The 16,248-nt window shown below is 34.5% G+C and overlaps 1 protein-coding gene across 2 annotated transcripts in view; it reads left to right on the top strand.

Annotated features, from left to right (window-relative positions):
* Positions 1 to 10,693: 10,693 nt before the first annotated feature.
* The window catches only part of LOC110032058 (cell differentiation protein RCD1 homolog), a 33,945-nt gene continuing 28,390 nt past the window's right edge, over positions 10,694 to 16,248 (top strand). For both annotated transcript variants that reach the window (XM_020735571.1, XM_020735570.1), the window contains exons 1-2: positions 10,694 to 10,851; positions 10,951 to 11,105. In XM_020735571.1, coding sequence (XP_020591230.1) covers positions 10,749 to 10,851; positions 10,951 to 11,105 — 258 coding nt within the window. In that variant the 5' untranslated portion in view covers positions 10,694 to 10,748. The remainder of the gene's footprint in view (positions 10,852 to 10,950; positions 11,106 to 16,248) is intronic.

Genomic DNA, 16,248 nt, shown 5'->3' with positions numbered 1-16,248 from the left:
TGACTTTAGATATATATATATATATATAATTTTAGTTTTGAAAAATGAGACCGAATAGATCTCATATTTTTGATAGTTTAAACACTCGAGCACAACACCACAAGTAATACACAATCCCAAGAGATAGACATACTACTTGATGACTAGCTCGATTATATAAACTAAATAATCCATGACATTTGTTTGGTCTACGAACCTTTTGTGTGACTGGCAATTTACTTACCTAATATAGAGATTAGATAGGGTTAATTTTACCTGGGTTCTTAATTCCTTATAGGAGCAAACCCTTACAGTTAATTACATCATAAATGATCAAAATTATATGAGAAAACACTCGATAAAAATCAGGGGTTTCTTCTTCAAGAAATTCAAAATTGAGTTTTCATAATTGCTTAGTCAAGTGGGAATGGACCAAGTGGGAACAATTATTTTTTAGGCCAAATGAGTGAAATGTAGGAGATGTTACAGATCTCGAGGCAAGCCACAGTGACTTCATATACTATCCTAATATTTGGCTTTGCATTTTGGAAGTGAAGTTATTCAATGTTTTTCTCCTGCCATTTATTTAAATTTTAGGGCTTACACTTGCACAATATCTGATTTTGCAAATAACCTAAAAAGATGGGAGGATGTAAGCCATACTGAATGAACAACCTTAGAAAACTATAAGAGTTAGGACTTATATTAACATAATTGTACAAAATCCTAAAGATAGAGTGAGGATTTACCTCGTACTAGATGAACAACCTTGAAGTCTTAAGGTTTATATCATTTAAGACTAAGGAAAGTTTTGTTGAAGTAGATATGCTTTGTTTGAGTGTTGGTCATCATCTGGAATTATCCTCCATCTGCTTGCAATTTGCTCCGAGCTCTTGGCAGTGATGGTAGCAGATTTTTAGGGTTTGTATATGAGCATGTAATTATTGTTGAGTTTCAAGGCCTGTCGTAGGGTTCTTTCTAAACACATGCCCTACTGTTGTTTGTCCCAGGGGTCTTTGCAAGCATAATAAATTATGCATAAATGAAATATACAGTAAAGCAAAGTAAAATAAAAGTGCAGGAAAGAAAAGGTAGTAGCGCGTACTTGCTGTCTCCAACACTGCTGCTAAAAGGGGTTAGATTTATAAGTAGAGCATGTAAATATTATAAAGGTTAAATAAGCACAATAGACATGTGTATATGTGGTATATAAAAGTCAAATGACACATATATGGGAGATCAGAACTGACTACAAAAATTCATGATAGGGGTAGGCTTAGACTCATAATTCTCGAGGGACATCCGTAGGCAACCATAAGCAATCTGTGTGATTTGTCTCATCTAACCTCAAGTAGGAACTACCACCTAAACAATTAGAGGAGGGAAACTTCTAGCCCGCTTAGAGTGATTAAATGGTAGCATGTAAAGTAAAATTTTTACCTAGCAGTCATAAATGGTTGGAAAATATTTTTTTGTTATGTAATATATATATATATATATATATATAGTAAATCAAATAGTCCACAAAATTGGTCACTGATTAGACTAGAGTTGTCGACAACTGAAGAAAGCAAGGGGGAACTTTTCACCAAGTGTTGGTGAATATTAACATCGATCCTGCACCCTACCAAAAGGTCCTTGGGCTAGAAAATGCTATTTTATTATCCTACTTTTAGCACCAAAAGTGTTTAACATCATTTCCTTTAACCTCGAACCGTCCAACTCATAGCCCAGCTTGATGATCCATATAATGCTTTATTTTAAATGTACACAGTTGCCCACAAGGGTCTAAATACCATATCCACGACTCATGCCCCTGAACATTGAGTTTTACTTTAGGTTAAGTAGTAGTAGGATATTTTCATTCATGTGTGGATTTCGGGGCCTCGAGTAATATCTTGATGGGTCCTTATATTATTTTGTGGATGAATTTCTCCAACAAATTATAACCAACCCAATTGTCCTATAAAATGTCCAAAATTTTGCAAGGGTGTTACGGGGATGGTCCCTAACAACTTTAGAATTTCCTTGATCATTTTAAGTTCATTTGATTTTGCTTATATTGTTGAGTTCATCAACCTGATCATATTAGGAGTCTTTTAGGTTGCAACTGTGCTCAGTGTAATCTTGATATCTTAGTTAGCTCATGAGTAAGGCAAATGGTTATTCACTTAATGTCATATCAAGAGTTGTGTAAGTAAGCACCCCTAGTGGTCCTTAAGGTCCAAAACTGCTCCTTAACCCTTTTGAAGACTCATTTGAGTGGTCTTAAGTCTCTAAACCATAGTTAGGATGACTAGGAACAACATGTGGAGGCTTCCCAATGAGTTCTCATAAGGCTTATATGACTTTAGGAAGACTCTCCATGGCTTGCATACTCACCACCTAAAACCATCTAATATTATCCAAAATTACCCAAAAATACTCTAATTTACCAAAATTTCCCAAATACCCAAAAATCATCAAAACCCACAATTTCACTCAAAACTCCACTAAAACCAATCCTAGCCATCACATTTACTCAAATTCACCAAAAATTCTCCAAACCCACCAAAATTGGCCAAGTTACTAAAATACCCCCAAATTCCCAAAAATGCCCAAAAATTGACCAAATACCCAATTTTTCATCAAAAATCATTTTAAACCTCTTCAAATTACTCAATTGCCCCAAAACTGTCAAAATTGATAAAAATACCCAACTTTTATCAAAATATCCAAAAATTCGCCAAAATTCTCATTTTACTCCCAATTTCCACCAAACCTATCCCAAACGCATTTCATCAAAATTAAAATACAATTTTACCATAATTCAATTGTAAATTCAAAATCACCCAAGCCCAATTTCAAGCCCACAATACCAATTTTAAAAGCCCAAATTCAAGCCCACCATACTTAAGTTCCAAAAGCCCAAATCCAAGAGCCCACATGACAAATTCTTCTCCCCTCAAAATCAAGGCCTAAGTTCCAAACTTCATGATTTAAATCCCTTAATTTGGTTTCATAAGACCATTTCACAAAAAATGCCAAATTTCTTAAAAATCCTTTCTTATGAAAAAAAGACCAAGCCACATGCAAACTATGAAGCCTTCCTCAAGCCATAGGTGAGCCATATGAGCCATGCCATGTGACCCTACCCAAAGTGGCAAAAAGGAGGAGTCTCTTTAAGGATCCCCCGAAAAGTGTTTAGCCCGTCTCATGATTTACTTAAACCTAAATTTAATCTAAATATGCTTGAGCAGGACTTAACCACACTGATTCACCTGACCTCTACAAGCCTTCGCCGGCCATTGAGAGTCACCCAAACCAATTTTCATGGGGCTAAACCCAAGTTTTGACCCAAAACCCTTTCCATTTCAATGAAGCACCCTTACTCATGCTCCTATTCAATTGGCTTCACAACTCTCCACCCTTGACCACCTTGAGCAAAATGGTGACCCCCCATTGGCCAGCTGGTCCCCTTGGCTATCGGAAAACACCAAACCTGAGAGGCCCCACATGGTCAAAACCCAAAATTGAACTCCCTCAGTTGCCTCACTCCCATTGGAAACTTGCCTTCTTCGTCTCTCCACCTAAGCGCCACCTTGGACCCTTTGGTGAGCCTAATTGGCCACCGCAGTTTTGTCTATAAATTCACCACCTCTCATAGCCAAATGGGAAGATGTGCATGAATCTTGGTGAAGCCCTGAAAAGTTGTTCTCAAACCTTCCCACAACCTCATGAAGCTTATCCCAAACATTTTCAGCCCTTCTTCCCCACTGAGAAATCCTAATTTCCCAACTATAATCCAGTGGTTTTTTGACCATTCTACCAAACTCGACAAAACTCCCAATTGATCGTCCCACAAGCTTCACATCACCTCAAAGTCACTTCCCCGATCAAAAGCCCCCATTCCCAAGCTCTCTAACCTAACCCTAGACCAAACTCAAGCCTCCCTTCGACCAAAGTCATACATAGACCCAACCACAGCTCAAATTGACACTTGGAGGAAGTTTCTCAACTAACCCAATCGAGGCCTCGCCTTTTGTGCAAAGGTATAGCTCAAAAATCCCTAATTTTGCTTCAATTTGGACCTTTATGAAAGAAATTTGTATTTCAAGCGTATCTAGTCATATGAATGTGTTGGGTCTCACTTAGATGAAGATGTAAAAATAAACCACACATAATTTAGTTTAGTATCGAGTGAGATCTTAGGGATAGAACATGAATGGTTCACGGGTTATAGACTATTAGGGATGATGAACGAATGATGTCCATTTCCACATGTATCGAACGAACGACGAAGATCGGATTGGATGGGGCAATGTTACGGGAACTGCGAGCCGAGTCAGTGCCAACGTGGAAAGTGCAACCAATAAAAACACATCACACGAAGCTTTAAAGGCGCCAAGGTTGAGGTGGCAGTCGTCGTGGATAAGTAGGAAAATCAAGTTTTCTGAATTAATTAAATACAAAAAAGGCTATTTAACTTAAAAAATTCATATCTTAGTATGGACAAATCATAAAAATAAATAAATAATACTTTCGTGTTCAGTGAACAGATGAGAATTTAATGGAAAAAAATAAAAAAAGATTTATTGAGTACTTTAATTTTTATTAATTATAAACCCCATAGATAAATTTAATTATAATTAATTAAATAATTATCATAATCACATGAAATCTTGCGAGTTTGTTCCCAATGACCATTGGGATGTTCCTTAATTTTTCCAATATCAGAGGAAATTCTTAGCATCAAAAGCCCTAATTTTTTAAGAATTTTGCTTTGTTTTAATTGAAAATATATAAAAAAAAATTAAAAATTAGAAAAATATAAAATCCAGCTTGTTAAGCTCACTGTGGCCAGAAGACCTTAGAAAAAGTAAAAAGTGAAATTTAAAAAAAAATGTTATTAAGTATTTTCATATTTAAAAAATTGATAAAAATTGAAATATGTAAACATATTTAAAAAAACCACAAAATTACCTCTGATTAAAGAAAATAACGTTGGGATGCTTTCATAAGAATTTTAAAGTCAGAAAATTTATTTTGAATAAAAAAATATATTTTTTTAAAAAAAATAGTAATTTTTTGATTAAAATATTTATAGAAAATAAAATAAAAAAAATTACAAAATAAAGATTGGGGTGTGCGCTGAGATCAGAGGCATTTAGGAAAAATAAAATCTGAGTCAAAATAAAAAGTTAATTTTTAGATGTTTTCTTAATTAAAAAATAATTAAAAATTACAAAAATATAAAAATATTTCAAAATATCACAACTTACTTCTTGATTAAATAAAACAACTTAGAAATTCTTTTGCAAATTTTCAAAATTATAAAAATGTATTTTAAATGATTAAATGTATTTTATATGCTTTTTTTATTGAAATAATTATAAAAAATAAAATAAAAATAAAAAAAATATAAAATAAATTTCTTTGAATTCTCTTAGGTCAGATAGATTAATGAAAAAAAAAATTTTGAAAATTGAAAAATATAAAAAAATATATTTTATATTTATTTATTCATTAAAATTTATTAAAAATTATAAAAAAATTAAATATAATTCAAAAAATCATGAAAATTATTCTTAATAGTCCTCTAACTCAGGGAAACATACCAAAATTTTCTTAAGAATAGAAAACATGTTTTGGTTAATCAAATTAATTAACATTAAAAATTCATAATCATGGACCAAAATAAATATAAAAAAAATAAATAAATCTAAAATCTCCACTGATGTTTCAGTTAACTTATGAGTAATGGGTCAACAAAGTTTCATGGTCACTTGGATTAAACTAAAAAAGTTATGGGGTAGAAAACCCTAGTGGTAAAATTGTAATTTTAGAATTTTGTTCTCTAATTAAAATTTAGGTTAAACTAGAGGGCAAAAGGGTTATATTTATGACAATTAATCCTCTGAGATGATTTAAATATAAGGGTAAAAGAGTAGAAACCAATTCATACTATTTTCTACCAAAGGGCATAATTGTAATTATTCAAATAGTTGAGAACTGTAATATATTTAAGTTTGGATGATTCAAGTGTGAGAGGACACAAGTTAGAAAATCACTAATTAACTGATTTAAAGCCTCAAACAAATGGTTAAGCATAATTCAATCTTTCAATGAGAATCAAACAAATTTCATGGAACTTTTTTTTAATTACAAATTTATTCTTAAAAGATCTAAGAGCTTGGGGCGAGCTAGACTTGATTTAAAATCATTTATAGGGATTAGACAGGAAAGAACATAAGTTATCATACGCATTCCTAAAACACTACAAGCTCAAGCCCAATTGAGAAAATAGAATAAAATTTTGTTAAGCAATCAAGCTTTCCCCTAGAGTGACTACCCACATAAGTCTCAAACACAACACAAAAGAAGTGACCACTTGCCCTACTCAGGGGCTAATTAAGACATGAAGATTGAGCACAATTCAGAACATTGAAATGAAACTTTAACTTAACCAGAGTTCATCAATTTAACAATATAGTAAGACCAAATGAAGTTGAAATGATCTAAGAGATTATAAAGTTGTTTAGGGTCACTCCCCAAGCACCTTTACAAGATTTTAGATATTTTAGAGGAAATTTTGGCTTATCTAAATTTGTTGGAAAAAATCATTCTCAAGACTTTAGGAATCAACCAAGATATGATTCGAGACCATTTTAACTTAAATCACTAATGAAAAATGTGTCACTACTTATCCTACAGTAAAACTCAATTCTCAAGGTTATGAGTCTTGGATGTGGTATTCAAACCCTTTTGGTAACCTGAGAATATTTTAATGTCACATATGGATCATCGGGCTTGTGTAAGTTGGATGTCTGGGCGGCGAGGGCTATGACGACAATGCTTATTTGTGCTAAGAGTGAGATATCAGAAAAGTATCTCTTACCTCAACAATCTGGGAGGGCATAGAACCGCTGATACTGTTCCCCCAACTTTTTGTAAGAAGTTGGCCCTTATTTTCTTTGATTGCTCGTAGTTCTAGTCCGATCGGGGGGTAATTAACTGATGGAGTATCCAATTTTGACAAAACATTATGCATTTCTTTTCATTTTGGGAAATTTGCATGCATACCACACAGTTCTTTATGTACTCATATATATAAATATATATATATATATATATATATGACACAACGAAAATTTTTTTTCCTGCGACAATACTACTTTTGACGGCTAAGTAAGTTCTGTATGCATGAAAAATTAAAGGATTTTGTTTGATGAAATTCTATAAAGGTCCACATATTAATCATTTTGGCTGAAACCAAGAATTGCACTCCATAGATTGCTTGGTTGATAGCTCTTATCTAAGGTTAGGATTATAAAACACACAAACTAGCTCTGAGTACTCACCTTTACCAAATCCTTACATCTAACCTCGGTTTTCTATTTGTGGCAACGAATTTTGTTTTACTCGATTCGTGTTTTTTTACGATTTACTTAAAGTTTTTTCTCGTCTCATTTTTCTTACGATTTGCTTAAATTTCATGCATGTTACCATATTATGTTTATTGTACATGAATCCCAAGTACTCAAGTTTATTTTTTTACATTTACTGCACTTTGCCGCGCTTTACTGTTCTTTTATATTCTACATATTTATAATACATATTAGAATAGAAGAACAATAAATAGACTGATTATTTAGAAGGTACATCGCGGCAGGCCACGAGACCTATATCATAGTCGCTTATATTAAGCAAAGAAACATGTGCTCTACAATAGCACACTTAGAATAAAAAAGTTTTGGGGGGCATAGGCTAAATTGATGAGAAAAAATTCTACATCATTGAAAAATGTTTACTGCTATTTTTATGACATCATGTATGAGAGAAAAGCTATTTATGGTTTTTCAAATTCTAACTCAAATATAAAAAAATCACAATAAAATAATATTTTTCTTTTTACCCCCTAAAATATTATAATAATAAAATACCCTAATTAAAATAGCGAAGTAGAAAGAAGACCCTCTTGTCACCTCCCAAAAGAGCCATTGTGGGTGGTGGGCAGCCCAGGACTTAAATACTGCTTTTCGGCCCTACAACTAGCCGATGTGGGACTATTTGTCCGTGACATTCTTCTCCACTCAATTCACGTGACGCCCTATTCTCGGATCGGCTCCTCCGAGGGTCCCACTGGACCATGGAGAGTCCACACACTTGATAGGCAATAATCTGCTCTGATACCACTTGTCACCTCCCAAAAGAGCCCTTGTGGGTGTTGGACAGCCCAGGAGTTAAATACTGCTTTTCGGCCATGCACCTAGCCGATGTGGGACTATTTGTCCGTGACACTCTGCCCGCTTATTCTATGCTCGCTTCTTTCTGTGTATTTTCATGCATCAGAGTACCGTACATCTCCTCCACCACCATCATCGCCGGATTCCGCTGCCGGGCTTCTAATTTGCGAGCGAAGCCGTTCATCGAAGGCTGACGATTCGATCAACTCCCGAAGGGTTAGAACGATCATCGATCCTTCCACTTGTATCTATTCTTTGATTGTTTATGCTCTTCGTCTTCATCTTCTCTGTAATTAATTCCTTGCCCTGATGAAATGAATCCATGGCAGAGAAAAAAAAAAAGGAACTTTAGTTTCTGTTTTCTTATGGTGAATTTTTTTTTTCATTAAAAAATATATTTGCCTGGAGTTTATTATTTGTATTGCAATGATACATAAAAAATATTATCGTGTCCCGAATTACATATTTTTATACAAATATCCCGGTCTGTTGGTTGGTATTATCGGTATAAAACCCCTTAGAACAGGGGTTCGAATCATCTCCAGCGACGTGAGTATTAAGAAGGTGATGCTCAAATAGTTAGTCACATTAAGAGTGGTTGGATGCTCCTGATAATAGAGCGCTTGCGTGTGTGTGTGTGTGTGTATATCTACGTATAAAACACACATTTATAAAATATTTTAGTTTCTTGGTTCGGCTTCAAAAATAAAGTAGCAGAGTGAATAATTTTCTTAAATTGGAGCACATAAATCAGAGGTCCCGTTAATGGGAGCGAAGGTGGGAGCGCTGGTTGCAACGAAAGCTAGGAGTTTGAAAGCTCTGGGGGGGATGGTAATGGTGATGAGAAGATGGAGCCGGAAGTATTGTAAGAAGAAGAAGAAGAAGGTGGGGAAGAAGAGAGGGAGGAAGGCAGCGAAGTCCCGTTCTATTAAATTTCTGATGTAATTAATTTTGCTGATTTAAGTTGTTTTGATGGATTTAGAGATATGAGAGGTTTGTATGAATTTAATGTTAAAATTGTTATAGTTCTGTAATAATGTAGTATTAAATTACAAAAAAAATATTATCTCGGCTCGTTGGTGCTGTCTCTGACATAAGTCCCTCGGTTCTAATCCTGTTGCACGGGCTCTTCGGATCAATTACAACACACCTAAGTTTCGACCTAAAAGGAGAAACATTATTTGGTGCCCATTGGACCAAATACTGATTCCCTTATATATATATATATATATATATATATTTAAAACTTTATAAAATAAGTCATGATTTCCAATTTTTATACTCAAATTTTATAATTGGATGATCGAATGTCCCAAAAATATAACCCTTTGATATTTGAAAAATCAAAATAAATTAAGAGCTTCTAAAAAAGCTTTTTGAGATTTGAAAAATTAAAATAAATTAGACATAAGGTATGTTTAATAAACAATTTCAAACAAGAGAGAATAGATGGGGTTTCACAAATAAATAAAAAAGAGAGAAAAATGTAATTAAAAATTAATAGAAAATGGAATACACCATTCTCATATATAGAGTTTCCCCCCTAAATTATATTCTCTTTGTTGTGTGAGAGGAGAAAATGCGATCATGCAATTGGGCTCGCCGACTGGTAGCATGGGAAAGTTCTCATTAGTCGAGCCTGAACTTGGTCCCTTACACTCCTAGTGACAATGATTGCAAATTAAATCTTGGTCAACGACAGTCGGCGACGGTCAGTGTCAATTACATATTCTGGGGACAAGTCGACGGTATCAGCGGACACCAGTTTATATTAAGCTATGTATTTTAAATTCTGTCAAATCGGCCTCATTCCAAATTCAAAGAAAAAGAACTAAAAACAGAATTTCAAATACGATTCTATTTTAGATTGAATTACAATTCCTTCCGAATAAAATGAATAAATTTCCAAAATTTATGCATTAAGAATGCAATATATTGGCAATGTTGCCGACCAAATAACAAGGGCACATAGTCTCCCATTACTATAATTGAAATTTGTAATCATATAATTAAATATTAAAATATAAAGGTAAATATGTATATATATTTTATGCATTTAAATTCTAATAATAATATTATTAATAATAACAATAATGAAGATTTACATTCTTGCCTCTTAATTCTTATGTATTTATATATCTAATATTTAAATTTTAAAATTTGCATATGTATTATATATATACCATTTCATATTGAAAAATTTATAAATGTAGCACATAATTTTTATATATTTATATATCACACATCTAAAATTTCATATTTACATATACAACACATTAGTGCTTTAAATCTATACATAAAAATATTTATTTTACTTAAAAAATGATAATAATGTGATATTAAATATTTAAGTGCTATGTATAAATGTAAATATTTATGTGTAAGATATGTAAATAAATTAAAATTGTAGGCTATGTATGTAAATGCCCCAATTGTTTATGCATGAATTTCACGATTATCTATTTTTGTCCTCATCCTCTCCCGACTATTTCAGGAGATATTCGGCGCACTTTCTTCCAACTCTGACACTCTACAGGTGAATTAATGGCGGATTTTGAATGCGGATTCGAAGAATCATTTCCACAAGAAGGGGAGCCATTGGAGGAAAGGAGCCTCAATCTCCTCAAAGACTCCGAAATCGATCAAGGTAAACCGATTCCTTCGTCTTCTCGCGTTTCCACTCTTCTTCCTCTTCTCAAGAACCTGAACGGCATATTTGCTTGTTTTAATCCCATCACCTTTGCAGCTTTTGCGGAAGCGAAGGCGAAGAGAAAAGGTGGGAAGAAGCACAAGGTGAAATGGATGAGGAGGCCCATGGTGATGCCTGAAGCCATTCTCGAGTTTCTTGACGAAGATCTCCGTGAGAATGCCATTCGATACCTTAGCAACTTTCTCATCGAGGTCCATTTTTTTTGTTGATTTAATGGATGAGAAGTGCGATATTTTGCCTTAATCTTTTTTCATACTTTGATTCTTTTACTGCCTTTTATTTTCTCAACTTTGGTTCACGTTTTAACACTCTTTATTTTCTTAATCTGTTTTTTGTATTGCGGTTTGAATTTGTTTTGCTTCATTTTTATTTTCTCAACTTTTGTTCACGTTTTAACTGATTCTTTATTTTTTTTCAATCAGTGGTCTTACTGCATTTTTTTTTCTTGGTTCTTCTTACTCCATTCTATTTCTAGCTACTCTCTTTTCTTTTTGGTGGCTATTTCTTTCTTGGATATTTTTTGTCCATTTGATAAATCCTCAAAAAATCATTTTAATCATGCATAAATGTCCCCACATTTCAAATAATAAACATTTTAGATTCAAATTCAAGATTATCAAGGGTCTGTTGGAAAAGAGAAGCTTTTTGATATGACAAATGCTAAAAACTTATGGAAGAAACTTCACTCTTATTTTTCATCTTGATCCAAACTCAAAGACTCTACCCCTATTCATACCAGTGACACCTCCTAAATTAATGGCTAGAATTGTGCCACCACAATTCCAATCCAATTGTTACAAATAATTTCATACATACCACACAATAATTCCACACCTACCACACCTACTACACAATAATTTCATACCTACCACATATTCTAGAATAAACTTCTAGAAATTAAGTTTTATTTAAACAACTAAAATCAAGTTTATATTTCAACATCCCCTCTTAAACTTGATTTTGTGGCTCCAAGCAAATTTCTCATTTTAATAAAGTCTTCACTCTTGAATGACTTGGTAAAAATATTTACAACTTAGTTTTGAGACTTCACGTACTGCACTTGTATCTTCTTTCTTTCGATGTATTCTCTGATGTAGTGATAACGCATATCAATGTGTTTGCTTCATCGTGAAAAATGGGATTCGTTGTTAGCGTGATTGCAGACTTGTTATCGATACAAATCTTAATCGCTTTTTCTTGTGGTAAACTTAACTCCTTTAATATGTTCATTGTCATTTTGAGAATGATTCTATTCTTCCTTTTTGCTACTCCATTTTGTTGGGGGATATTAAAATAGTTAGAAGTCGACGTATTCCGTTAGCTTCACAGAATTCTTGAAATTCTTTTGAAGTGAATTTTCCTCCTTGATCAGATTACATAGTTTTGATCTTGAGATCACTCTCTTTCTCTACATCTGCTTTAAACTTCTTGAATATTCCAGAAACATCTGATTTTTGTTTTAAGAAATACACACATGTTTTTTGTGAAAAATCATCTATGAAGAGAAGAAAATAGTTGCTCTTACCGAGTGAGCTTGACTTTATTGGACCGCGACACTGTATGTATGAGCTCAAGAGGCTTTTGGGCTCTTGAACTTGACTCCCTTGGAAAGCTTTTTTGGAAGTGCTTTCCGAGTAAACACCCTTCACATAATTGATTATGGTGGTTAATGCAAGGTAATCCTCTCACCATTTCTTTCTTTGAAAGAAATTCAAGTCCTCTGAAGTTGAGATGCCCAAATCGAAGATGTCAGAGTCAAGAAGCATCTTTATAACAGGTCTTCAGACATTTAACAATAGCGTTTTGAATGTTGAGTGAGAATATTCTATTTTTAGACATTGATACCTTAGCAATCAAGTTACCAATATTGTTTTTTAAGAAAAGAGTATTTTCTTTCAAGTGAATGTCATATCCTTTCTCCAAAAGTTGCCCTAAACTCAAGATGTTGCTCTTCATATTCAGCACAAAGTAAACATTAGAAATAAATTGATGTTTCTCATTTTTCTGACGGATGAGAATGTTACATTTGTCTTTCACCTCTATCTTGGACTCATCTCCAAAAGACACATTGTCGCTTACTGATTCGTCAAGCTCTACGAATATGCTTCGTCTCCCACACATAATTGCTTGCACCGGTGTCCAGGTACCATGCACTATCTTCACCTCTTTCATTGTCCTTGTATGCTAGAAGTAGAGTGTCATTTTCTTCTCTTTTTTCTTCTATATAGTTGACTTTTTCATTCATTTTGTACTTAGGTGTTCTATATTCTTTCGCATAATGCTCAAACTTGTTACAATCATAACACTTAATTTGAGATTTATCATACCTCGAGTTTGAGCGTCTTCAACCACGTCCTCTTATAAATCTTTCTCCTTTCTCATAGTTATTGTTGGTACTCCATCCTTAATTGTTAACATGACCTTGTCCTTGTCCACTACCTCTTTCATGTTGGCTTCTAATGTTGTTGAAGCTGAGTTGGTTGGAGATTTTGGAGATTTATCTTGAGAAGTTGTTCGACAATCTCTTCATTCATCTTCTTCTTTTCTTCATGGGCTTGCAATGAACCCAAAAGTTGTTCTATCGTCATGGCTTGTAAGTCTTTTGTCTTTCAAGAAGCATCTTTATAACAGGTCTTCAGACATTTAACAATAGCGTTTTGAATGTTGAGTGAGAATATTCTATTTTTAGACATTGATACCTTAGCAATCAAGTTACCAATATTGTTTTTTAAGAAAAGAGTATTTTCTTTCAAGTGAATGTCATATCCTTTCTCCAAAAGTTGCCCTAAACTCAAGATGTTGCTCTTCATATTCAGCACAAAGTAAACATTAGAAATAAATTGATGTTTCTCATTTTTCTGACGGATGAGAATGTTACATTTGTCTTTCACCTCTATCTTGGACTCATCTCCAAAAGACACATTGTCGCTTACTGATTCGTCAAGCTCTACGAATATGCTTCGTCTCCCACACATAATTGCTTGCACCGGTGTCCAGGTACCATGCACTATCTTCACCTCTTTCATTGTCCTTGTATGCTAGAAGTAGAGTGTCATTTTCTTCTCTTTTTTCTTCTATATAGTTGACTTTTTCATTCATTTTGTACTTAGGTGTTCTATATTCTTTCGCATAATGCTCAAACTTGTTACAATCATAACACTTAATTTGAGATTTATCATACCTCGAGTTTGAGCGTCTTCAACCACGTCCTCTTATAAATCTTTCTCCTTTCTCATAGTTATTGTTGGTACTCCATCCTTAATTGTTAACATGACCTTGTCCTTGTCCACTACCTCTTTCATGTTGGCTTCTAATGTTGTTGAAGCTTTCATCTTTCTGAGTTGGTTGGAGATTTATCTTGAGAAGTTGTTCGACAATCTCTTCATTCATCTTCTTCTTTTCTTCATGGGCTTGCAATGAACCCAAAAGTTGTTCTATCGTCATGGCTTGTAAGTCTTTTGTCTTTTCGATAATGATTGTGATACTATCAAATTTTGAATCTAACGATCGAAGAATCTTTCTCATGATAGCCACATCTTCTAACTTCTCACCATTTCTTTTTAATTGATTGGAAATTGTAATGACTCTAGAAAAGTAATCGGATACCAACTCGCCTTGTTTTATATGCAAAACATCAAATTAGCGTCTTAAAGTTTGAAGTCGTATCTTCTTAACCTTCTCTTCTCCTTTATACGAAACATCGAGCTTCTTCCATGCTAGTTTGGTCGAAATAACACTTGAGATCTTCTCAAAATCATCTTAAAATTCTCAAAATCATCTTCATCTAAAGCTTGATAGATGAGGAAGAGAGCCTTCTTGTCTCTCTTTCGCAAGTCTCTTAAGCTATACTTCTGTGTTGTGGATAGAGCAGACTCATTGCTTGGGTCATCGTAGCCTTTCTCCACAACCTCCCAAACGTCATGCGCTTCAAGGAGTGCATTCATCTTGATACTCCAATTATCGTAGATGCTTTCCTTAAGCATCGGGACTTGGAACGAAATCATGCCACCGTTTGCTATTGCTATGTAATGGAATCTTTAGGCTCTAATACCACTTTGTTGGAAAGGAGAAGGTTTTGGATATGACAAAGGCTAAAAACTTATGGAAGAAGCTTCACTATTATTTTTCACCTTAACTTGACTTAATACAAACTCAAAGACTCCACCCATATTTATACTAGTGACACCTCCTAAATTAATGGCTAGGATTGTGCCACCATAATTCCAATCTAATAGTTACAAAAAATTCCATACCTACCACACAATAGTTCTACACCTACCACACCTACCACACAATAATTTCATACCTACCACATATTCTAGAATAAACTTCTAGAAATAAAGCTTTATTTAAATAACTAAAACCAAGTTTATATTTCAACAGAGTTCTCATTCTAGCAAGCTTATAGTAAAAAACGACCGTCTCAACAAGGCGAGCCTAATGAAACCAAAATTGATTCGATCTATGCCTAATCAAGGTCGTAAGAAGCTGTTCATGTGCAAATGGAGGCTTTGAATTGGCAATTGAATGATCAAATGAATAATAAAACAAACTTATTGTCAAAATGAGCGGTTCGTCAAGCAGAATCTGAATAGCTCAAGATCACTCAATTCTGACATTAAGTCATTCAAATGCTCATAGACCACCATCCGATAAAAAAGATTGCTCTGGACCGTCTGATAGAGTGGTCCAGATTCATGCAATCTTTATAGAGAATATCACTTAAAAAATTTATAAATAAACCATCACTTTCTTTGTGAAATGAGACTTTTGACCCAAACTTGGAAGAGAAGTTGAATGGGCTCTAAGCTTTTGAGGATTCTAGAGCACCACCACTGTTGGATCGCCTCTGACTAGCCCCCTTCACTACCAGGATTCCACTGCTACCCATCCCCCACCGTAGAGCTACTGCCACCATTGGACCACTATCACCTGACCATAGTCGCTCGACTATGGTCGTCAAGCAATCACGACCGCTAGATTACGTTTGCCTGACCACCATCATTGGATCATCGTCGCTCAGCCACAACCATCTGGCTGTCACCACAGCCGGATCACTGTCACTGCCACCAGACCATGGCCACCCGACTACCGTCATCAAGTCGCCTCCATCATCGAACCACTAATGCTTAGCCACTATCATCTGCCTGTCAACAAACCACCATTTCTCGGCCACTGTTGTGCGGCTGCCATCGCCGCTCGTATCACCATTGCTGTCATTAGACCGCTAGTGTCTGGCCACCGCCATTGATGGACCACCGCTGTCAGGTCTCTACCATTGTTGACGCTGGACCACCGCCAACATTGTTGGATTACCGTTGTTGCTACCACCGG

This window comes from Phalaenopsis equestris, unplaced genomic scaffold, assembly GCF_001263595.1.
Source record: "Phalaenopsis equestris unplaced genomic scaffold, ASM126359v1 Scaffold000877, whole genome shotgun sequence".
Classification (NCBI taxonomy): Eukaryota; Viridiplantae; Streptophyta; class Magnoliopsida; order Asparagales; family Orchidaceae; genus Phalaenopsis; species Phalaenopsis equestris.
The sequence above is the reverse complement of the archived record's forward strand: the minus strand, read 5'-3'. Positions and strand labels throughout refer to the sequence as shown.